This window comes from Stegostoma tigrinum, chromosome 13, assembly GCF_030684315.1.
Source record: "Stegostoma tigrinum isolate sSteTig4 chromosome 13, sSteTig4.hap1, whole genome shotgun sequence".
NCBI classification, from domain to species: Eukaryota; Metazoa; Chordata; class Chondrichthyes; order Orectolobiformes; family Stegostomatidae; genus Stegostoma; species Stegostoma tigrinum.
In genome coordinates, this window is record NC_081366.1 from 72,828,445 (window position 1) to 72,852,293 (window position 23,849).

A 23,849-nucleotide genomic window follows, 5' to 3' on the forward strand; every position below is an offset into this window, starting at 1 on the left:
GACCAATAATAATTGGTCTGTTCGAGAAAGTTCTCCTGCATCTACACTTCACAAAGTAAGTGGGTTAGAAAATTCACGTTCCCAGTAAATGATTTCAAGAAAAAAAGCCTTCACAGAAAGATAAAAAGATCTGCTAAATCATCTCTGTATATTTTTAAATTGTTCATCGGGCATATTCTTAAAAATTTATTGCTGGGGATGATGCTGTTTTCAACATTGCTTCAAAACACTGAATGCTGCTCTTGTAGAAAACTTCTTTCCAGAATTGACAATTTGGATGATTGTTCCAGAGACTTTAGGAATTGAAGCTTTATTTCTAGACCTTTCATGACACCACACATGGAATACTGAGCAATGAACACTCCATATTTAAGGCAGGCTCCCTTTTTCTGATGAAGGGTCTAGGCCCGAAACGTCAGCTTTTGTGCTCCTTAGATGCTGCTTGGCCTGTTGTGTTCATCCAGCTCCACACTTTGTTGTCTCGGATTCTCCAGCATCTGCAGTTCCTGTTATCTATTTTTTTTTAAATTGTTCATTCTTGGGATGTGGGTCTCACAGAGTGCATTGGCACGAAACTGCCTGTCCTCCGGAATCAGGTGCTGTGCTGCCTACTTGAACTGCTGCAGTCCCTTTGGCGTAGGTACACGCTCGGTGCTGTGAGGGAGTTCCTGCATTTGAACCAGCAGCAGTAAAGGAACAGGGATTATAATTCCAAGTCAGGATGGTGAGTGGCTTGGAGGGGAGCTTGCAGGTGGTGTGACCCTATGTGTTTGCTGCCCTTATCCTTCTAGATGGCAGGACCCTGGCTGAATTTTGACAGTGCAACTTACAGAAATGTGCATCAGTGGTGGAGAAATTGAATGTTTGTGGATGTAGTGCCGATCAATCAGGTTGTTTTGTCCCTGGTGATGTCAAGTTTATTCGGTGTTGTTGGAGCTGTGCTAATTCAGGTAAGTTTCTGGGCAATGGTATCTCCCAGGATATTGATTGTGTGATATTCTGTATTGTCAAGGGGAGATGGATCAATTCTCTCTTGTCGGAGATGGGCATTGCCTGGCACTTGTCTTGTGTAAATCTTACATTCCACTTTTAGCCCAAAAGTCCGAATATTGTTCAGTTCTTTGGGCATGGACTGCTTCAGCATCTGAGGAATCACAAGTGGTGCTGAACAATATGCTACCATCCCTACATCTGACATCAAGGGAAGCAGCTGAACATGGTGATCCTGAGAACCTTACCTTGAGGAACTCTTGCAGAGATGCCCTGGAGCTAATATGATTGCTCTCCAACAAGGACAAACATCTAGGTATGAGTATTCCCCCTGATTCCAGTTTTGCTAGGAGTCCCTGATGCGGGTGTGATATCAAATGTAGTCACTCTCACCTTATCTCTGAAGTTCAGTTCTTCAGTCCATCTTTGAACCAGGGTTCTCATGAAGTCAAAGTTCAGTGCCCTAGCCAAACCCAAACTGAACATCTGTGAGCAGGTTATTGCTGAGTAAGTGCTGCTTGATACACTGATGATTGAGAGTATACTGATGGTGCAATAGTTAGTTATGCTAGATTTGGCCTGTTCTTTGGGCAAGAAGGATACAATTGAGCAATTTTCCACATTGTTCAGTCAATGTCAGTGCTGTGACTGCAATGGAACATCTTGGCTAGGGTTACATCGAGTTCTGAAGCACACATTTTCAGTACTATTGTGGGAATATTGTCAGGGCCCTTCGCCTTTGCAGTATCAGAGGAGCCAGTACCAGTCCTGATGAAGGGTGTGAACCCAAAACATTTATTTTCCTGCTCCTCTGATGCTGCCTGACCTATTGAGTCCCTCCAGCTCTGAATATTGACTCAGGCTCCAGCGTTGGCAGTTCTCTTTTGTGGTTGGTTGGCTCGCCGAGCTGGTTTGTTGTTTTTCTGCAGATGTTTTGTTACCATTGCTGAGTAACATCATCAGTGCAGCCTCCAATGAAGCGCTGTTGTGTTTTCCCGCCTGGTTTTTAAACTCTGGGGTCCGTTGAGGTGGATTACCTCACTTCCAGTTTTCCTTCGCAATGGAATGTATATGGGATCAAGCTCCATGAGTTTGTTCATGGCTTTCTTCGTGGAGTACCAGAATTCTAGGAATTCCCATGCTTGTCTCTGCTTAGCTTGTCCCAGGATTCTGGTGTTGTCCCAGTCGAATTGATCGTTCTCCTTATCCACGTGGATAGAGATGAGTGAGTATCAGTTGTGTCTTTTTCTAGCCGACTGATGTTTGTGTACTCTTGTGGTTAATTTCCTTTCTGTTTGTCTGATGTAGTGTTCGTCATAGTCTCGCAGGAAATCTTGTCCCTGGCATTGGTCCTGTCCATGGTGGGTGGTGGGTCTTTGGTCCGGGTGAGCAGTTGTCATAGTTTGATGTGTGGGTTTGTGTGCTACTGTAGCAGCCTTATGATCAGTTCAGATGTGTTGCTGAAGTAAGTTAGCGTGATGAGTGCATCAGGGCGTGTAATATCTTCCTGGTGTTGTTCATGTAGGCATCTCTGACCCAGTTTTTTGGGTATCCAGTTCTCTCTATATCACCCTTGCAGTATCCAGAATTCCAGCCATTTCTTGATATCACATGGAGTGAACCAAACTGGCTGCAGACTGGCGTCTGTCATGCTGGGGACCTATGCAGGATACTGAAGTGGATCATCTATTTGGCATTTCTGCCTGAAGATTGTTGCAAATACTTCGGCCTAAGCTTTTACATTAAAATGCGGGGCACCCCAACATTGATGATGGGGGTTTTGTGGAGCCTCCCACTCCAGTGAGTTGTTAAATTGTCGATTACCATTCATGACTCAGTGTGATCAGGGCTGCAGAGCTGAGATTAGATCCATTGGTTGCAAACTGAAGTAGTTCTACCACTAGCTGCATGTCCTGTTTGTCTCACATGTATTCCTTCACCAGATTGACAACCTCATTTTTAGATATGCCTGGTGCTACTCCTGGCATGCCGTCCTGTACTCTCCATTAAACCAAAGTTGGTGCCCTGGCTTGATGCTAATGGTACAGTGTGGAATACCACAGCATGAGAGTGCTGATTGTGTTTGAGTACAATTCTGCTGCAACTGATGGCCAGGTGAATGCTCAATCTTGAATAGTTCTCCCTGTTTGAAACCTATTTATTACCCTGACAGACAGCATCCTCAAAATGAAGACCTGACTTTGTTTCTACCAAGACCATGTTGCCTTCTAGTCATACCAACACAGTCACAGACAGACGATGGGTGAGGATGAGGTCAAGGTGCTTTACATTTTGTTGGTTCCATCACCCAGACCCAGTCCAGCAACTATGTCTCTTCTGGACCAGGTCAGACATGGTGCGATCGAGTCACTCTTGGTGGTGAACACAGAAATGTCCCGTGCAGAGTACATTCTGTACCCTTGCCACCCTTGGTGCTTCCTCCAAGTGGTGTTCATCATGGAGGAGTACTGAGGGGGTTGGGCAGGAGAGGAGAGGGGTAAGGTAAGGTTCTCAGGATCACCATGTTCAGCAGCTGGTTTTCCTTTCCCTCTTTTAATTACCTGAGACCTCATGGTTTTTAGCTTTGCTGTTGACAACAGTCGAGCAATTCCATCCTGACTATATACCATCTCTTTGCTCAGCCTGTCCTGCTGCTGGTGATGGTAGTGTCTCGGACATTGTCATATGAGGTATGATTCTAAGAAAATGACTACTTCAGGCTGTTGCTTGACCAGCATGTAGAGTGGCTCTCCCAATTTTCTCACTAGCCCCTAAACATTACTCTGAGGGGCTTTGTAGCTTGACAGTGCTAAGTTTGCCATTGCTATTTCCAGTTGGAATAACTCCACAAAGTCCAGTACCCTGTCACCAAGTCACCATTCATTTACATGTGCATAGTACCTGGACACTGACCGAACTAGCTCAGAGCAGAACCCCTGACACTCCTGTTTATTTGTGTCAGCCAGGGCTCCATGATTGGACCAGGTTAACAGCCCTAAGTGGCTGGCCTCGTTCCAGTCACTTTCACCAGTGATTGTAGATGGCTCATGCAGTTTAACTCCTTGAGGTTTATTTAACGGTTTGCAAAAAGTGAAGTGTTTGCTCAACTGATTTAGAGGGCAGTAAACACTCAGTCACTGTCGGTCTGGAGTCACATGTAGGACTCAAATACAATACTGTGGGTCTAGATTAACACGCAGGCCTCAATTACAGTGCTGCAGGTCTGGAGTCACATTTAGGCCTCAAATACAATACTGTGAGCCTAGATTAACACATAGGCTTCAATTACAGTGCTGCAGGTCTGGAGTCACATTTAGGCCTCAATTACAGTTCAGTGGATCTAAATTAATACATAGGCCTCAATTACAATACTGCAGGTCTGGAGTCACATGTAGGCCTCAACCACAGTGCTGTGGTTATGGAGTCACAAGTAGGCCTCAATCACAGTGAGGTGGTTCTGGAGTCACAAGTAGGCCTCAACTACTGTGCTGTGTTTCTGGAGTCATATGTAGGCCAAACCAGGCAAGGAAGGCTGTTCTCTTTCCCAACAGGACATTGGTGAATCAGATGGATTTTTATGACAGGTTCTACAACAGATTTTTTGAAAATGGTACAAAATCTATCATCTGCCGAGATCATTACCAGGGTCTTTGGAGTACTAACCCAACAAAAATACTATAATGCCATCAATTCCCTTGTATTGGAGGCATTAAAGCACTGATTCATTAAATTAATTTTGTGTCGGGAGGGTTGTTTTATAAAAAGAGGCCCAACAAATTTAGAAGAACGAGAAGTTATAAAAGAAGTGAATAATAAAAGATTCTGAAGGAGCGTGACAGTAGGAGTTGTCTTCCCTGATTAGTCTCGGGATCATTTGGGATTGTGTTGTGGAGAAACGACTTTGATCAAAGAGGTTTCAATCTTAGGAGCTGTCTCCCACAGATTATACTGGATGCCCCATTATTGAGTATAGTTAGGACTAAGACAGTTTTCTAGTCTCTCAGGGAATCAAGGGATATGAAGGGGGTGATAGTAGGGAAGTAGAGCTGAGGCTGAAGATTGCTATGATTGAGAAGGCTGGACTAATTATATGATGTAAACTGAAGGCCCCTTTAAAACTGTGTTCTCTTAATGTTCCATACTTGGCATTTCCAGTGTGGCATGAAACCTCATTTAAATGTGTTACATCCTTCTGTAAACATAAAAGGTTTGGGAAATAGGATGTTTCTGTTCTTGGAAGGAATGAAAACTAACCTTCTAATGGAGGTTGGCAAGGGGCCAATGGTCATCCTGACATCATGGGTAACTGCTCATGGTTATTGGCCAAGAGGATTTAGACAGATGATTGACACAGCACACTTGACCACCCCCCTCAAAATAAAGAATATTAACATGGGTGGGCTGGGAGACATAGATGGTCCAGTGAGCAACCCACCATCTTCAGAGAATCCCTACAGTGCGGAACGAGGACATCAGACCACACCGACTCACCCCAGCAGTGTAACCCTACATCTCCCACAGCTAATCCACTCCAACCTGCACATCTTTGGACTGTGGGAGGAAACCGGAGCGCGCGGAGGGAGCCCAAGCAGAGACAGGGAGAATGTGCAAACTCCCCACAGACAGTGCTAGTCACTGAGCCACTGTGCCACTGAGTCTTGGGAGAAGTCCAGGGAAACCCCTCCATCAGCTCGAGAGAAGTTCAAAGACCACCAAAGACTGTGTGACACCAGGAGCGAACACACCACCAGTACTCCAGCTCATCCATTCTACACACATTGTGGCATAGTGACCCTACCTCTAGGCCAAGTGACTTGGGTTCAATGTTCACCTGCTCCAGTTTGAAACTACGCCTCTGAACAGGTTGATTAGAAAATATCTCCATCCAATTCCTAGGGAGGATCAGCACAATGCAGCCTGTAATTCTGTGATTCTTTCATTGCCCAGTGGAGCCTGAATATTCAACCAATAATATTTGGAAATTAACGTACTGGAACTTCCTGCTCAGGCACACAAGACAAATCCAACCAATTGGCATCTTTAGCATGTTTTATTGGTTTTAACTTCTGGGAATGATGTAATGTGGCACAAGCTTGTGAGGAAAGGGTCCCATATCAAGAGTACCCCGGCCTTTAAGGACCTCATTCTGGATCCAATTTAATGGAGCCCATCTTGAAGACCATTTTAGGGCTTGGACCTCCAAATGTAAGAAACAGCAATGCTTCTTGCTGCCATTTTTTTTAAGGAGGCCCCTGTCACAGGAAGTAACCTCATCACCTTCATTGGAGATGTGGCAGAAATCAAACAGACCTTAGCCACTTATCACATAAAGTCAACGTCAAACGACCACAATCCCTTTCTCAGTCCAAAGGCTGTAGTGGTGCCAGTGACAAAGGCACTACTACTAAACCATTAGCCTCCATCAGTCAGAAGCTGGAGGGCAGCAGGCACAAAGGGAAGACTACCATCTTCCCATGTTTACTTTCTCATCACACGGCTGGGTTTTTCTCACTGTGGCCCTATTATTGTTGCTTTAAAATGTTAGAACTTTCTTCCTAACCACACTGTGGGAGCATCTTTATCTCACAGGCTGCAGCAGTTCAAGAAGACGCTTTCTGCTAACCTCCCAGGAGCCAACTGGGAATGAACAAGAACTTGCCAGTTTATAACCCTGCCCTAAGAAAGACTCATAGAGTCATACTGCACGGAGACTGACTCTTTGGTCCAAACAGTCCATGCCGACCATAATCCCAAACTAAACAGGCCCCTGCTCAACCATATCACTCCAAACCTTATTTCAGAGATAGCAGGAACTGCAGATGCTGGAGAATCTGAGATAACAAGGTGTAGAGCTGGATGAACACGGCAGGCCAAGCAGCATCAGAGGAGCAGGAAAGCTGACGTTTTGGGCCTAGACCCTTCTTCAGAAAAGGGGGAGAGGAAGGGTCTAGGCCCGAAATGTCAGCCTTCCTGCTCCTCTGATGCTGCTTGGCCTGCTATGTTCATCCAGCTTCACACTTTGTTATCTCACTCCAAACCACTTCTGTTCGTGTACTTATCCAAATGTCTTTTAAATATTGTAACTGTGCCCATATCCACCACTTCCTCAGGGAGTTCATTCCACATACAAACGACCCTCTGTGTAAAAATATTGCCTCTCATGTCTTTTATAAATCTCTTCTCTTACTGTAAATGCATGTCTACTAGTACTAAAATCCCATATCCGAGGGAAAAGACACCCAACATTAACCCTGTCTATATTCCCTATAATTTAATAAACTCCTAGAAACAATATACCTTGGCATCATATCTTGCTTTGTGACATCAATTTTGTAGCTGTTTCAATCTCTTTTTGAGCCACAATTGAGATTTAATTTGCTTCCTACGAGAACAAACTTAGAAAATGTACCTACTTTTCCTCAGAACCTGCTCCTGAACAATAAAAAATAAAGCCTGTGACAGGCTGAATTAAAGTGTACAGCCCTTTCACATATACATTCAAATTAAGCCCAATCTGTACAGTGTAAAATACGGCCTTCAAGCCTGCTCTGTCATTCAATATGACCATGACTGATCATCCAGCTCCCGTTCCCCCTTTCTCCCCATACCTTTTGATCCCTTTTGCTCTAAGAACCATATCTAACTCCTGAAAGATTCCTTCCCCTGCTGGTTTTAGGCATGTAACTTGTTGTTTGTGGCCCAAAGTCCAAATCTCTCCTTAATTTGCCGTTATTAATTTGCCATAATAAGGGGTGGCATGGTGGCTCAGTGGCTCGCACTGCAGCCTCATGGCGCCAGGGACCCAGGTTCGATTTCAGCATTGGGCGACTGTCTGTGCGGAGTTTGCACATTCTCCCCGTGTCTGCGTGGGTTTTCTCCGGGTGCTCCAGTTTCCTCCCACAGTCCAAAGATGTGCAGGCTAGGTGGATCAGCTATGTTAAATTGCCCGTAGTGTTCAGGGGTGTGTGGGTTATAAGAGGGTGGGTCTGGGTGGGATGCTTCAAGGGGCAGTGTGGACTTGTTGGGCCGAAGGGCCTGTTTCCACACTGCAGGTAATCTAAAAAAAATGGGCGTGTGCCAACTCACTAGCACAGAAATCCAGATGGCCAAAACTAATAATTCAGTTAATGTTCAAATGGTGGCAGGAGTATTTTTAATTTGATTTCCATGAGCCAGTACCAATAAAAGTGAGTAGGAAGCTGTCAGATGTCTCAAAGCTCTAACTGGTTCAAAGACATCCTTTTGGGCAGGAAACTTGTTAACGTTTCCCTGGTCTAGCCTACACGTAACTCCAGCCCCACAAAGACTTGTAACGGCCCTCAAAGTCCACTCAACTGTAACCAGCAAATCAGGGCAGCAAGAGGTTGGCAGTCAATGACGAAAGAAATAGACACTGTTGTCAACAGCACACAATTCCCAGCGTCTAACCTTTAAACACAATATGGATGGTGAGAAAACAATACCAGCCACTGGGACCTGGTTCGGTATTCACAGATTGGAGTTGAACGAGCATTGTTGGATAAGGTCCATTCCTTCCTCACCTGTGTCAGGGACGAATCATCAAGTTTAATCTTGGCCTTTGATAACTTTTACTTTTTGTACAATGTGCTTTAGCCTGCATTGGATAATTCGCTGTGTGACTAAACTAGCTTCAGTATACCCAATGTACAGAATCTCAGTGCTTATAGAATCTTTTATGCACTGCCTGCACAGCCAGGTTTTCAGTAGGCATAATAATTATACCAACTCTTTTTTAACACTTTTTGAAGCCTTCTTAAAGAAAGAAGAGCAACGGCCATATTCATCGTTAATCATTCGTTGACAGTCCTTTGCAGATGAAGATAATTCTCTTCCACCCTCAGGGTGAGTCCGTAGGGGGTTGTACAGACCAAAGTGGCTACCACAAACCTGTTACACTTGGGGGAGATGGTAGTCACAGGGAGGGGTGGGTAGGGCATGGGTGCGACGGCACGCTCCTTTCACTGTTTTCACCTAGCTTCTGCTTTTTCCCGACAGCAAGTCTCAAGGGGCTTGACACCTTCCCAGATCCTACTCCTGCACTCTGGACAGCCTTGGGCTAGTGATTCCCAGGCGCCCATGGGAATGCCGCACTTCCCCAGTGAGGCCTTGAGGGTATCACTGAAGCGCTTCCACTGTCCACCCGGGGCTCACCTGCCGTTTCGAAGCTGCTCGGGGAGTTGCATGTCGGTCACGCGGATGATGCACCCAGCTCATAGCATCAAGGGTGGCCAGTGCCTCAGTGCTGGGGATGTTGGCTTGGCTGGCGTTCGTGCGTCTTTCTTCCCAGCAGATTCACTGGATCTTGCAGGCAGCATTGGTGGTACTACTCCAGCACCTTAACAGTCCTTAATAAAGATTGCTTTAATGAAGTTTCTCATGATAAACTTCCTGATGGGTGTTCCAGCTCACTGATTTCATAATCTTTATTTCACCCTCAATAAAGCTTATGAAGCACGGTGGCCGAGTGGTTAGCACTGCAGCCTCACAGCGCCAGGGACCCAGGTTTGATTCCGGCCTCGGACGACTGTCTGTGTGGAGTGTGCACATTCTCCCCGTGTCTGCGTGGGTTTTCTCCGGGTGCTCCAGTTTCCTCCCACAGTCCAAAGATGTGCAGGTTAGGTGGGTTCGTCACGCTAAATTGCCCGTAGTTTTTGGGGTTGAGGGTTATAGGGGGATGGGTCTGGGTGGGATGCTGCGAGCGGTGGTGTGGACTTGTTGGGCTGAAGGGCCTGTTTCCACACGGTAGGGAATCTAATCTAAAAAAAACGTCAGTGCACTGGAACACCCAGCAGGAAGACTACTGTGTGAAGCCTTATGAAAAATTACTTCATTTACCTCACTCAACTAATCAATCAAGCTTTGTCACACTCCCATCACTTTGTTAGATATAACATTTTGTTTTGTCAGAACCTGGTAAGGTAACTGGAATGGGAGTCACACTGTCTAAACAGGATTACTGATCTGAAGTTAATACAGAATTATACCTTTTGATATCTATCCCAAAGTATTTGAGAGTTCCAAAATTTTGAGTGTAAATTTTAAATGATTCTCTAAACTCATTGGTAACATTTTTCAAATTCTGCAGCATCACCCAATTTTTAAAAATCAGCAAAGATGCCTCATTATTTTCCCTCATGATATCGGTACAACATTAGAGGATCTGTTTTTAGGTAAATACAACTTATTTTCGTCTCAATAGATCTGACTGAAAAGTGCCACACCCTGGAAGCATTATTCAGGCTGTTGATGAACCCAGTACTTGGCAGAGAGCTCGTATTTGTGAAAATCCTCCTTAAATTCAAAGAAAAATAAACCAAAGTGAATGGTGGAAAGGAGTGTGTGGGGGTTAATAACTGGACCTCTTAGATATGACATCATTTCTGAGTTTTTAAATTCTGGCTCAGGTCATTGTGGGGTTGAAAGTTTTTCTAAAAAAGCAATGTGAAAAAAACAAGAGTGATGTTGGGTTTCAGCCTATCCGACTGCAGCGGACCTCAGATAAAAAATACAGCAATTTTTTTGTGAGGAGAATCAAGCAAAGCTCTCTCTCACAAAGGAATCATTTTTATTTTATTTGGCAGTAAGATTGGAGAAAGAACTTCAGAAGCTCCTGGGAAAGCCATATACGAGTGAACTAAAAGGGGCTGAATCCTAAAACTAATGTGAATAGCTCAGCATTCAGAAAACTTACACCAGAGAACAAGGCCAGATATTGTTGCCTGTTGAGCTGAAAAGGAGCCTTGAAGGTTAAGCTGGCAGGGCTGTTGTAGTGTGAAAACCAGTTTGTAAAGATAGACCTTGCTGTGCAAACCATATCTGAGAACATTGAATGGAAGACAGCTGCCAATGAATGGAACTTGATGTCTGAATCCAGTGATTTTGAAAAGTGTGAGATCCTGCTCAATATAGGGTCTATGTTCATAAGGACATAAGAAATAGGAGCTGGAGTACACCATCTGGCCCATCAAGCCCGCTTCACCATGCCATAAGAGCTTGGCTAAGCTTTTGTGGACTCAGCTCTGCTCATCACACCATCCGCGCCCCCCCCTCCACGTGCCCCTGCTCGCCATGACCCTCAATTCCTCTACTGCTCATAAATCTGTCTTTGCCTTAAAAATATGCAACAAGCCCTCCTCAACTACTTCACTGGAATTCCACACATTCACAACCCTTTGGGTGAAGAAGTTCCTCCTCAACTCAGGCTTAAATCTGCTTCTCCTTATTTTGAGGCTACGCCCCCCAGTTTTCATGAACTTTGAAACTGTATACATGTTGCCACATATAAGCAGGGAGTAATGCAAGTGTTTGTACTTTTTAAAGACATTTCCCTATTGCATCGACAACCTGAAGTGAATTTATCTTGTCAGGTATCTGTTAATTTTATGGCAATGAAAGTGAAATGTCAGCCATCATTTTTTTGATCACTTATTTGAGATTCCTTTCTTTTTAGGCAAACTTGAAATACCTCACAAACGAATTCAAACTGGAAAAAGGCAGTTCTTCTAATTATTTTTCTTTATTCATTCACAGGGTGAGGGTGTCACTGGCTAGGGCAGCATTAATTGCCCAGAGGGCAGTTGAGAGTCAACCACAGTGCTGTGGGTCTGGAGTCACATGTAGACCAGACCAGGTAAGGATGTCAGATAACACAGTGTGAAGCTGGATGAACACAGCAGGCCCAGCAGCATCAGAGGAGCAGGAAAGCTGACGTTTTGGGTCGAGACCCTTCTTCAGATTTATCTCAGATTCTCCAGCATCGGCAGTTCCCACTAACCCAGGTAAGGCTGACAGTTTCTTTCCATACAGGACATTTTCCCCAACAGTCAACAATATTGTGGTCATCATTAGACTCTTAATTTCAGATATTTATTGAAGTCTAACTCCACCATCTGCTGTGGTGGGATTCAAACCCAGGTCCCCACACAGCAGGCCCAGGAGCATCTTAGGAGCACAAAAGCTGACATTTTGGGCCTAGACCCTTCATAAGAGCTAGCTGGGTCTCTGGATTAACAATCCAGTGATAATACCACTAGGCCATCGCCCCTCCCTAATAACCCGACTAACATGAATCTCTCAAGAAACATGATAAAAAAAAGCATATTTTCTACACTTGATGGAGGGTCACCTTCATCTTAGGCTCTTGTTTTTGAGTCAGAATGTTCTGTGTTCAAGCCCCATTCCAAGATCACAGCACAGAAGTCAAACTATCTGACAATACTGTGGGTGTGCTGCACTGTCGCTGGGCGCAACTTTTTGATGACATTTTAAACTAAGATTATCTGCTTGCACTGATACTTGTAAAAAGACATCATGATACTATATTAAGAAAGAGCAGGTGAGTTATTCTGGGTGTCCTGAATATTTATCCCTCAAACTACATCACAATAATGGATCATTACTACATTGCTGTTTGTGGAGATTGCTGTGTCCGATGAGCCGAATGGCCTTACTTCCATTCCTATGTCTTATGGTCTTATGGTCTTATGACTACTACTGTTTCCCATCAGTAGGGTGGGGTAACCATAGTCCCAGAGCAACATCGGACTGCTTTCTCATTACAGAGTGCTCAGGGATGTACAGGTTAGGTGGATTGGCCATGCTAAATTGTGCACAGTGTCCAGGGATGTGAAGGTTCAATGGATTGGCGGAGCTAAATTGCCTCACAATGTCCAGGGATGCATAGGTGGGGTGGATTGGCCATGGGAAGTGCAGGGATGGAGTGGAGCTAGGTGGGATGCTCTTCAGAGGGTTGGTGTTGGGCTAAATGGCCTGCTTCCGCACTATGGGAATTCTATAAATGTAAAAGTCATTGTGAAAATGAAATTTCCTTTTTTTTTTCAACATTTACCATCACCATAGCCGAGATCGTCTACAATTACATGTGCTTTAATGATTGGCTGGTGGGAGCTTTCCAGCTGACACCAATTAAAGTGTTCTATTTGGAGCAGCATTTGAGAGATAATCTAACGGTTTCAGGTACACACTCTGACAGGCATCACCAATGATGGGAGTAGTTAACCAATGTAAAATCATTCTTAAAGGGATGAGAGTAATTAAAAGGAAATGCCACCATACAGAACAAAAATCTGGAAAATTCTGAAGAACATCAAAAACATATCTGCACCCAATAGTAATGCTGACCGACTCAAGGTAAAAAATAAGAGCTGCAAGAAGAATGAGGTAAAGCAAATGCAAGCTTGCTGGTATCAATCCATAAATAAATGATGGAGCAGTTCAGCATGGGTACCCTGTCTGATGACAGCTGAAGTGCAGCTCATATTGGACGAGCTGGCTGGAGAAAGCTGGTTGTTTTTGCCAACGGCACCATCCTATAACTTCACCACCACAGGCATCCAGATGAAAATGGAACCATTCTTCAGGCTCTAGCTGACCACTGCTGCACCTATTCTGGACGTTAGCTGATGATCTTCTTGCACGAGAGGGGTTGGAGCAGTAATTTGGCCCCTGGGGCCTATTCCATCTTGAAGTAAGATCGTGGCTAATCAAATGTTGGTTTCAACTTCACTTTCCTGTCAGTTCCCATTAGGCTCGGCTCCTTTGTAGATGCAACTCAGCCTTGATTATTTCCAATAACACAATCTTAACTGGTCTCTGGAATAGAATGCCAAAGATTAGCAGTCTTTGGAGAGAATAAATTCCAACTCTTCTCCTTTAAAACTGAAAGACCCCTTGTTTCCAAACTATGCTTCCTATCAATTATAAATTCTTTCACGAGGGGAAACATCGTTTCAACATCTATCCTGTCAAACCTTAGAGTCTTTTATGTTTCAGCAAGACTACACTTCATTATTTTAAACTTCAATGATTTGAAAGAGTCATACAGCTCGGAAACAGATCCTTTGGACCCACCAGTCCATGCTGACCATGTTCCCTAACTAACCTAGTCTCACCTGCCTGCATTTATTCCACATCCCTCCAAACCTTTCCTATTCATGTACTTGTCCAAATGTCTTTCAAATGTTGTAATTGTACCTGCATCCACCACTTCCTGTGGAACTTCATTCTAGATTAGATTAGATTCCTTCCAGCGTGGAAACAGGCCCTTCGGCCCAACAAATCCACACCGCCCCTTGAAGCATCCCACCCAGACCCATCCCCCTATAACCCACACACCCCTGAACACTACGGGGAATTTAGCATGGCCGATCCACCTAGCCTGCACATCTTTGGACTGTGGGAGGAAACCAGGACACCCGGAGGAAACCCACTCAGACACGGGGAGAACTTGCAAACTCCGCACGGACAGTCGCCTGAGGCGTGAATCGATCTCGGGTCCTTGGCACTGTGAGGCTGCAGTGCTAACTGAGCCACCTTGCTGCACACTAAGCACTGTCTGCATAAAAAAGCTGTCACTCATGTCCCTTGTAAATCTTTCTCCTTTCACCTTAAAAATATGTCCCCTCATTTTAAGACCCCCATCTGAGGGAAAAGGCATTTGCTATTTACTTTATCTATGCCTCTCATGATTTTATAAATCTCTATAAGCTTAACCGCTAAGCTTTCACAGCAATCTTCAGCCAGAAGTGCCGAATGGATGATCCACCTTGGCCTCCTCCTGTGGTCCCCAGCATTACAGATACCAGTCTTTAGCCAATTCAATTCCCTTCATCAAGAAACATTTGAAGACACGAGTTACTGCAAAGGCTATGGATTCCGACAACATTTCAGCAATAGTACTGAAGGCTTGTGCTCCAGAACTTGCCGCTCCCCAAGCCAAGTTGCTCCAGTACTGTCACAACATTGGCATTTATCTGACATTGTGGAAAATTGTTCAGGTATGTCCTGTACTTAAAAAAATACAGGTCAAACCCAATCTGGATAGTTTCCGTCCCGTCAGTTTACTCTTGATCTAAAACGATGGAAGGTGTCATGAACAGTGCAATCAAGCAGAGCCTGCTCAGCAATAACCTACTCAGTGACACCCAGTTTGGATTCTGCCAGGGCCACTCAGCTCCTGACCTCATTACATGGTTCAAACATGGGCAAATGGGCTGACTTGCAGAAGTGAGGTGAGAGGTCAGCTCTTGATATCAAGGCTGCATTTGACCCAGTGTGGCATCAACGAGCTCCAGCAAAACTGGAATCAATGTTTGCCAGGGGGCAAACTCTCCAGTGGTTGGAGTCATACCTGACACATAGGAAAATGGTCATGATTGTTGGAGGTCAGTCATCTCAGCTCCAGGGCATCTCTGCAGGAGTTCCTCAGGGCAGTGCCCTAGGCCCAACCACCTTCAGCTGCTTCATCAATGACCTTCCCTCCATCATAAGGTCAGAAGTGGGGATATTCTCCGATGTTTGCAGAATTTTCAGCACCATTCATGACTCCTCAGATACTGAAGCAGTCCGTGTTCAAATGAAACAAGATCTGGACAATATCCAGGCTTGGGCTGACAAGTGGCAAACAACATTCACACTACACAAATGCCAGCCTATGACGATCACCAATAAGAGGCATTCTAACCACTGTGCTTGATATTCAATGGTTTTACCATGACTGAATCTCCCATTATCAACACCCTGTGGGTTACCATTGATCAGAAGGTGAACTGGACTCACCACATTAACACTGACTACAAGAGCAGGTGAGAAGCTGGAATACTGCAGCGAGGAACTCATCTCCTGACTTCTCGAAGCCTGTCCACCATATACAAGGCACATGTCAGGAGTGTGATGCTTTACTCCCCACTTGTATGGATGAGTGCAGCCCCAACAACACTTAAGAAGCTTGACACCATCCAGGGCAAATCAGCCCGCATGATTGGGACCACTTCCACAAGCATCCATTCCCTCCACCACCGACGCTCAGCAGCAGCAGTGTGTACTATCTACAAGATACACTGCAGAAATTCACCAAGGGCAACATGTTCGAAACCCATAACCACTTCCATCCAGAAGTACAAGGTCAGCAGATACACAGGAACACCACCACCTTCAAGTTCCTCTCCAAGCCACTCACCATCCTGACTTGAAAGTATATGCCACTCCTTCATTGTCGCTGGAGCAAAATCGTGGAATTCTGTCCCTAATGGCATTGTGGGCCAACTCACAGCAGGAAGACTGCAGCGGTTCAAGAAGGCAGCTCAGCACCATCTTCTCAAGGGGCAACTAGGGATGGGTAAGAAATGCTGGCACAGCCGGTGACACCCACATCCCACAATTGAATAAATAAAGAAAGAGTGGCCGATAGCTCAATCAAGGAAGTAGGCTTTAATGAGGATGAATGCAAAGTAGAGAGGGAGAGTGTTAATGAGAAAGAATTCCAGTGCTTACAGCCTTGGCAACTGAGGAACTAAGTAAAGAGGCTGAAATGGGAAGTTCAAATGAATTAGAATAAAGAATGTAGGAGCTGACAGAGTAAAACAAATCTTTGCTTTATCAGAAAATTTCATTCATTTAAAAGAAACTGTAATTTTTTTGTATAGAGGAAAGGTCATGTTCTTTTTATAAACTACATGTGGAACCCATCCAAACTGTTAAAAGGGACATTCTTCTTTAGTTGCATCGACAAGCATTGCATTGTGTCCTCTTTAAATGATTCTATGCACTTAAGAAAAATGTGGTGGCCATTGCTTAAATGAGTTGAACCAGTGGGGCACAAGGGGGGGCAGTGCAAGCTCTTCAAGATCTTTCTGCGTGCCTCCAGTCCTGCTATGCCATAACCCTTAGTTATCCTTCGGTCCATCAACAAAACTCTTTCTACTTTTCTGTTTCCTTTTGTTTGACTCAGTGATTAGCACTGCTGCCTCACAGCTGCGGAACCTGGATTCAATTCCTCCCTCGGGCGACTGCCTGTGGGGAGTTTGGACTTTCTCCCCGTGTCTGCATGGGATTCCTCCGGGTGCTCCGGTTTCTTCCCGCAGTCCAAAGATACGCATGCTAAGTGGATTGGCCGTGCTAAATTACCCATAGTGCCTAGGAATGTCAAGGCTGGGTGCATTAGCCATGGGAAATGCAGGGTTACAGGGATAGGGAGGTTGGCCTGAGTGGGATGCTGTCTGGAAGGTCGGTGTGGACTCAATGGACTGAATAGTCTGCTTCCATTCTGTAGTGATTCTATGATTTGTGGCCGTCAAAGCTTCCATGTGTTTGTTTTAAACACCCTTGTTTCCATCAAGACACTTAAGCCATTAAAGAAGAAATAGGCAGCACAGAAGGTAGGGTCACTACTGATGTGGTTTTCCACTCTTTTTACTGTCTATGTAAGCAACAGAGAAATCTTCCAGATTTTCGGCACCAACACACGGATGTAACAAGCAGGCTGGATGGAATTGCTAACCTTCTCCTGTCTAACATTTTTGTGTTGGCATATATCTAGTCTCACATGGACCCCCATTCCTGTTCTTCCCTTGATTCTCAACTCTGCAATCCACTTCTTATTCATCACCAAGGCTCTTGAAGAATAAGTTGGTCATTGGCACCTCGCCACACTGCGACCCGAATCAGTGTCAGCGTGCCCATAATCACTGCTTCTCCCCTCTGCTGGCACCAACACCCTCCTGCCTCACTGAGCACTCTATCTGTGCAATTGGCCACCACTTTGAACTAACCACCCCAGACAAACCAGGAATCCCTCACTTCCTCCTAAACTCCCCCGATGCTCCTGTCCATGCCTCCCTGGCTGTACTGCTGACCACCACGCTCCTCACTGGCCCACTCCAGTGGTCTCACTGAACGACCCTCCACTCCAACACCCTGACTGTGCCTCAGGTAACCGAACCTCACTGTCGCTCCCCCACATACAGCTGTGTCACTGGTTTCTCCTTTTGCCACGCCCCACCATCCCATTGGATGTCTTACCAGCCATTCTTTTGTGACACCCCTGGCCATCCCATCAGCTCCATTCCTTGTCCTCCCGTAACCACAAACTCCGAAGCAATGTGCTAAAGACAAGTAGTTAAAACGGGAAAGGATTAAAGGGTTAAAAGGCATACGACTCAACTGGACTGTTGTGTGAATTTCTGGGCATTTCCCATTACTGCGTTAGTTAGCAAGTCTCCACTTTGTAATGTGGGACTGTGCCACTGCATCGCCAGAGATTCAACAATACAACAGCAGAAGCCTCCAATCTTATGAATCAGTCACTCAGCAAATTTTCTCACTGGCAGTGACATCACAGGTCCTGTGACTGCACGGGATACCGCTGTGCCCTCACAGTTGCAACAGCAACAAACTCAGCCTTCATTCGTATATAACCTTCCATGTGATAGATTTTCCAGACCACATCAGGGGGAGGAACAGACAAGCTCTGTTGTAAGATTTAGGGACTATCGTGGAAACCTTTGCTCCAAAGCTTTTGAAAATGTAACTTTGAGATGAAAAGTGTTGAAGAACCACAAGGGTCTGGAATAATCAAGGAGTTTGAAAAATGGATGGACAGCATGGACAAAGTCAAAGTCTCAGGGAAAGTGGGCTATCAATTATTGTTTGCAAGATGAGCAGATGGATTTTAAATGTAATGTGCTTGGTGTAGAAAGCAATGCAGTCCAACTTGTCCATGCTGACCAGATATCCTACTTTAATGTCGTCCCATTTGCCAGCATTTGGTCCGTATCCCTCTAAACCCTTCCTATTCATGTACCCGTCCAGATGCCTTTTAAATGTTGTAATTGTACCAGCCTCCTCCACTTCCTCTGGCAGTTCATTCCATACACACGCCACCCTCTGTGTGAAAAAGTTGCCCCTTAGGTCCCTTTTAAGTCTTTTTCCTGTCACCTTAAACTTGTGCCTTCCAGTTTTGGACTTCCCTATCCTTGGAAAAAGACCTTGGCTATTCATGCCCCTCATGATTTTATAAATCTCAATGAGGTTATGCCTCAACCTTCAATGCTCCAGGGAAAATAGCCCCAGCCTCTTCAACCTCTTCCTATAGCTCAAACCCTCCAACCCGGCAACATCCTTGTAAATTTTTTTCTGCACCTTTTCCAGGTTAGCAGCATCTCTCATATTTCACTTGCCTCCTGAGTTTCAGCATACACAAACTTCATCCCTGAGCAGTAAGTCACCCACTGCTTCACACCTTGTTCTCTCCATCACCCAAAACGCCGAATTCAAAAATCCTAGACTATTAATCACCTCCTGACTTTTGCTCTAACTCCACGGCTTCCACCAGTTTCACATGCCAATATACAGCATCTACTCCTCCAAGGATGCTGATCTCCTTTGCATCCATTTCCAGCTTGTGGTAGTGTCTTTAAATAACACATTGCCATAACAATGGAGCTCTTCCCTAGGGCACATCTGCTCTGCATCCATCTGGACAACATCCCAAAATTAGGAGCAGAAATATCTCGTTCATACATCTCATGGCCCATGATGGAACACTTAACAAGAAAGACTACAAAGCTGAAGGCATTTTCTTAATTTCTTCATTTTTCTGCCTTTATATTCTAGCTTTGGCTTACCTTTCTGTGTTTTAACATGGCAACGGAAAGCAAAGACACTGTATAACACTTTTTCTCCTGCATTTTGTAACAAAAAACATATAACAATAAACAAAATAAATAAAACTTGTTCTGTCATTCGGTTAGATTATGTGTGATCTTCAAAAGACTTCTCCAAACCTGAGTCTCTGAACCATGCCTGGAGCATTAATTTTCATCTTGGTACACCAGGGATTTAGCATGCTGAAACTGCTTTGTAAATGAACAATTTCATTGCTGCACATAAAAAGAAAACAAGCAACTGGAAAGTCAAAAGAAACCTTCATTTGTTTTTCATTTAGGGAATAAAAAGGGTGCCCAATTTATTCCTCAGGAATTCAGAGACAGGCACATTCAAAACCAACACTGGCTGGATGAAAAACAAGATACATCCCTTCCACACTTAACAATGTGAATCAACCATTGCTTGACCTTAAACAAGAAAAACAGCGGATGCTGGAAATCAGAAACAAAATAAACCATAAATTACTGGAGAAACTCAGCAGGTCCTTCAATATCTCTGGACAGAAAGCACGAGTTAAAGTTTCCAGTCCAGTGACCCTGCTTCAAAACACAATAGTTCTTGACTCTTGTTTGCGTTTCTTTTGGCACAGTGACAGTGCCCCTATCCCGGGCCAGGAGGCTTGGATGCAAGACCCAGCTGAATTCAGAATGTCTGAACTGGCTGAACATAACTGGTGCCCTGTATAACCGGAAGTGACCGGTTGAGCTGCACCTCAGAGCCTGACCTGTTGATGTGTAGTGCAATCCCAAATCTCCCAGAGGCCAGACACAGGCAGACAGTCTCCTCCAGAGTGACAGGATTTGGCTGCAGTTTAAACCAATTTGGTTTCACCAGTACAGCAAATGTTTAAAACAGAACATTGGAGTGCCAAGCAATCCTGATAATAAACAGGCAGCCCCAGAGGCACTACATGTCAAGACAAATTCTTGCTGGATTTTGTTCTTTCTGCATGGAGAGTTTGGGGGGTGGGGAGTTCTGTCCACAGCAGGTTGTGTTCTAGGGTCTGCAGTCGAAGTCAGGCATGCGGCAGTAATCCCCTCACCAACACCACCCCCCCCACCACCGCCCTGTTCCAGGAGGGTTAACCGAGAGGAAAAGACCGCATGCAACTACCGCAGTGCAATTCTAGTCTGTAGCCACAGCGTGGCTCTACCTCCTTTCCCTATCTCCCACCGTCTCACCTGTCAGCCCCCACCAACCTCTCCCCTTTCAAAAAAAAACAGAAAGCAACCCCAAACCAGGCACCCAGCTGGGGCGGAGGAGCCGCCTGCCTCGTTACTGAGCACCGCGCCCACTGCTCAGAGACACGAAAGGTGGGGGAACGAGTGTGTGTTTGTGTGTAATAGAGATAGAGGATCAACCACACTCACCCCCTAGCACCCCTCCCCCAGTAAACAGCATCTTCTATTTATGCTCTTGTAGAAATCTCCCAAACAGACCCTCCAAGACTGCAGAATGGGCCATTATAACGTGCTGCACTGCAGCCCTTTAGTAACACAGGGCTAGCCAAATGCGGCAAGGCGAACCCCATGCCAGATTGAGTAAGACAATCAAATTGTGTGTGTGGGGGGAGGGGGGGTGGTAGTGCTGAGGGTTTGTTGCTTTGCTTTTAACCGAGCCCCCCCTTTCTGTGCACCTCTTCCTTCCCAGGGGACTTGCCACTGAAGCTCTGCCTGATGTTACAGCTCAATGCAATCCTGTCTGCAGTCACTTGAACTTAGATGCTCCCTTGAACAGGACATCTCTCGCCTGCTCTGATCCGCAATGGTCCGGTTAAAAGAGACGCCAACTGGGCTAGACTGAGTATATTAACCCACCTGACAAGGCTATTGTTGACAAATATGCCCCATCTGGCCATTAATTCAAAAACAAAGCAAACAAAAAAAATCCACGCCAACACAAATGAACTTCAACAATAGCAGAAAGATATTTTGTACCACAATATGTTTTTTTTGCACAGCTGAAATGAACAGTTTTGTTGAATCGAAATGTAACATATTTTCGTTTTTTAAAAAATGCACAAAACCTCACAGATGAAATGTCATTCCTCAGAAATGAAAAGTTTTGCAAGTTTGCAATTCTAACTCGCAGTGAAATGCGCGTAGGAAATGCGAGGAGACGGAATGGAAGTTGTTTCATTTTACCTGTGGGTCATCCCGGTTCTGCAGCCTCTCCTTGCCGTTCGCCGTGGTGATTTGTACCCCGGTCGCCAGCGGGCTGTCTCTGACTGTGTCGCCGGAAGCCTCGGCGTTGTCCCGGGACCCCTGAGTTTTACTGGCGCCGCTGGTGCTCCGGGAACTCCGGCGGCCAACGCTCAGTGCGTCGAAATCCAAAGTCTTGCTCTCGTACGCTCCTTCCACCGAGCAGAACATGCCCCCGTATTTCTGCCGGGGGATCTGAGCTGCCGTGCCCGGCCGGGCCAGATAAACCGGCAAGTCATCCTCCTTATCCCAGATCCTCCTACCCTCAGCCATTGGGAATCTGCCTGGGCTCCAAGCAAAGGTGGAAGGGGCTACAAAAGCTTGGTTTTGTTTCCCTGCTGGGGGTGGGTGAGAGGAGAGGGGGCTGGTGGGTGCTGGAGGAGGTTTTAGGAGGAGAGGCAGATCAGAAAGACTGAAATGGGGGAGTCAGAAAAACTGAGCCTGCGAGTGGCAGACTGCTTCTGAAATCCCCTGACACGGAAGTGATAAGGAGGCGTGAGCCACAGACTGAGTGGATTTTAAAGTGCAGTTAGCTCCACCGTGTTGTATTTCTCTCTCTCTCTCTCATTTGCTTGTGGTAATTCACAGGCGCCGCTCCATCAGTTCGAGTGAGGACAATCTCCAGGGGCTCTTTTTTGTGACAGTGGAGGGTGGGATATGGGAGTGAGTGGAGAGAGCGCAGAGAGAGAGAGCCCTGAAATCACAGCTCACTACAAGCACATTTCTCAAAGGTTACGTTTTATTTATTCTCTTTTTTTAAGAGACGCCCTCAAAGCTCACAAATGTACGCAATTTAGCACTACCCATTCCTTAAAGGGGTCAGGAGAAACGGAACAGATTGTCTGAGTTCCCCCCCGCCCCCCGCCCCGCGATCCTGTCTTCTGGGAGCAGGCTTGACAATCCAATTGACTTTTTGAGTGAACTTGCTGACTCAAACAAGACAATGCAGGTTCCTCTGTCTGCGCTTGTCGTTCTAGCAGCCTCTCTCTCTTTCTGTCGTTCTAACAGCCTCTGTATCTCTTTCTCTGTCGACTTCACAGCCTCTATCTTTCCCTCTGTCTCGGCGTGTGTGTCTTTCTAACAGCCTCTCCCTCTCTGTGTCGTTCTGCAAGTCTCTATCTCTCTCTTCCTCGGTTGCAATCTCGGTTAATCGTGATATGTGCGTGTCTGAATGGCGTCTGAATATATAGGTGGAAAGCAGACACTGTTTGGAGGGAATGCTGATAATGGATGAACTGTGTGGCTACGACAGGGAGCTGGCGGGTAGGTGGGGGTGAAGTGGGACAACTGAGGGAGGTGTTTACTGTGGCAGAGAACGATTGTCCCACACCAGGACATACCTGCATGATTCTGTACCTCTGCCTTGAAAGCTTAAGAAGACCTGAATCAAGAACAAGCTGAAGAGTTCCCAGATTAACTTCCTCGTGAATATTGTTTAAAATCAGAGTGCGCCCCGGAATCTCGAAGATTAAGAGTTCCCAAAAAAAATGTAACTGCACTTGTTGACAGTCATTTGGTCATTTTTTTCAATTGAAACTGCAGTGAGGTCCTCAAAACAGTGAGATTATCTTCAATATAGGCATCGATTTTAATTTAAAATTCTTACTTTCTAAAACAAAAAAAGGTGTTATTTTAAACAATGGAAGCGAGCCCTTTCTTTTACCAATGGTCTTCAACCGGAAAATAGGAAGGCTACGTCCCTTGAGTCCCATCCCGTTGTTATTGCCCCACTTGTAGAGCCAGTGTAAGTCAGAGCAACCGGAGCACGGTAAGATCCCAGGACTCACCCCGCATTTTTGCTCGGGGGCCTGGGCAGCGACCGGGGGAACCGGGCACAGACGCCACTGCCGTTTCCCCGGGCTGTCTCCGGGGCGGGTCGAGCGTTCGGATGCAGCAATAAGGGAACTGTCCTTTCAGCACCCTCCCTGCAGCGCCTCGTTCGCCGAGGCACGCCACCCCCAGCGCAAATGTGAGGAAACGCAAAGCCCACTGCTACCAAGATCCTGACTACCAGCCTGCACCCCCCCCCCCCACCCACACACACACAGACCCTGCCAAATCTGCCTCCCTTCTGCACTGCCGTTTACTCCCTCATTCTGCATTGGAAACAGGAACGGAGTATCATTTGGTTTGGTCATAACGCTTGGACTCTTGCATTGTTTACTCAACCAG

At 45.7% G+C, this 23,849-nt stretch overlaps 1 protein-coding gene across 3 annotated transcripts in view; it reads right to left on the bottom strand.

Moving 5' to 3' along the window:
- The window catches only part of LOC125458184 (dihydropyrimidinase-related protein 3-like), a 227,507-nt gene extending 205,166 nt beyond the window's left edge, over positions 1 to 22,341 (bottom strand). For 2 of the 3 annotated variants that reach the window (XM_048543174.2, XM_048543175.2), the window contains exon 1: positions 21,621 to 22,337. In XM_048543174.2, the coding sequence (XP_048399131.1) occupies positions 21,621 to 21,950 (330 nt within the window). In that variant the 5' untranslated portion in view covers positions 21,951 to 22,337. Of the gene's footprint in view, positions 1 to 21,620 lie in introns of all 3 variants that reach the window. The other variant, XM_059650779.1, reaches the window with a different exon arrangement.
- Between the last annotated feature and the right edge of the window lie 1,508 nt (positions 22,342 to 23,849).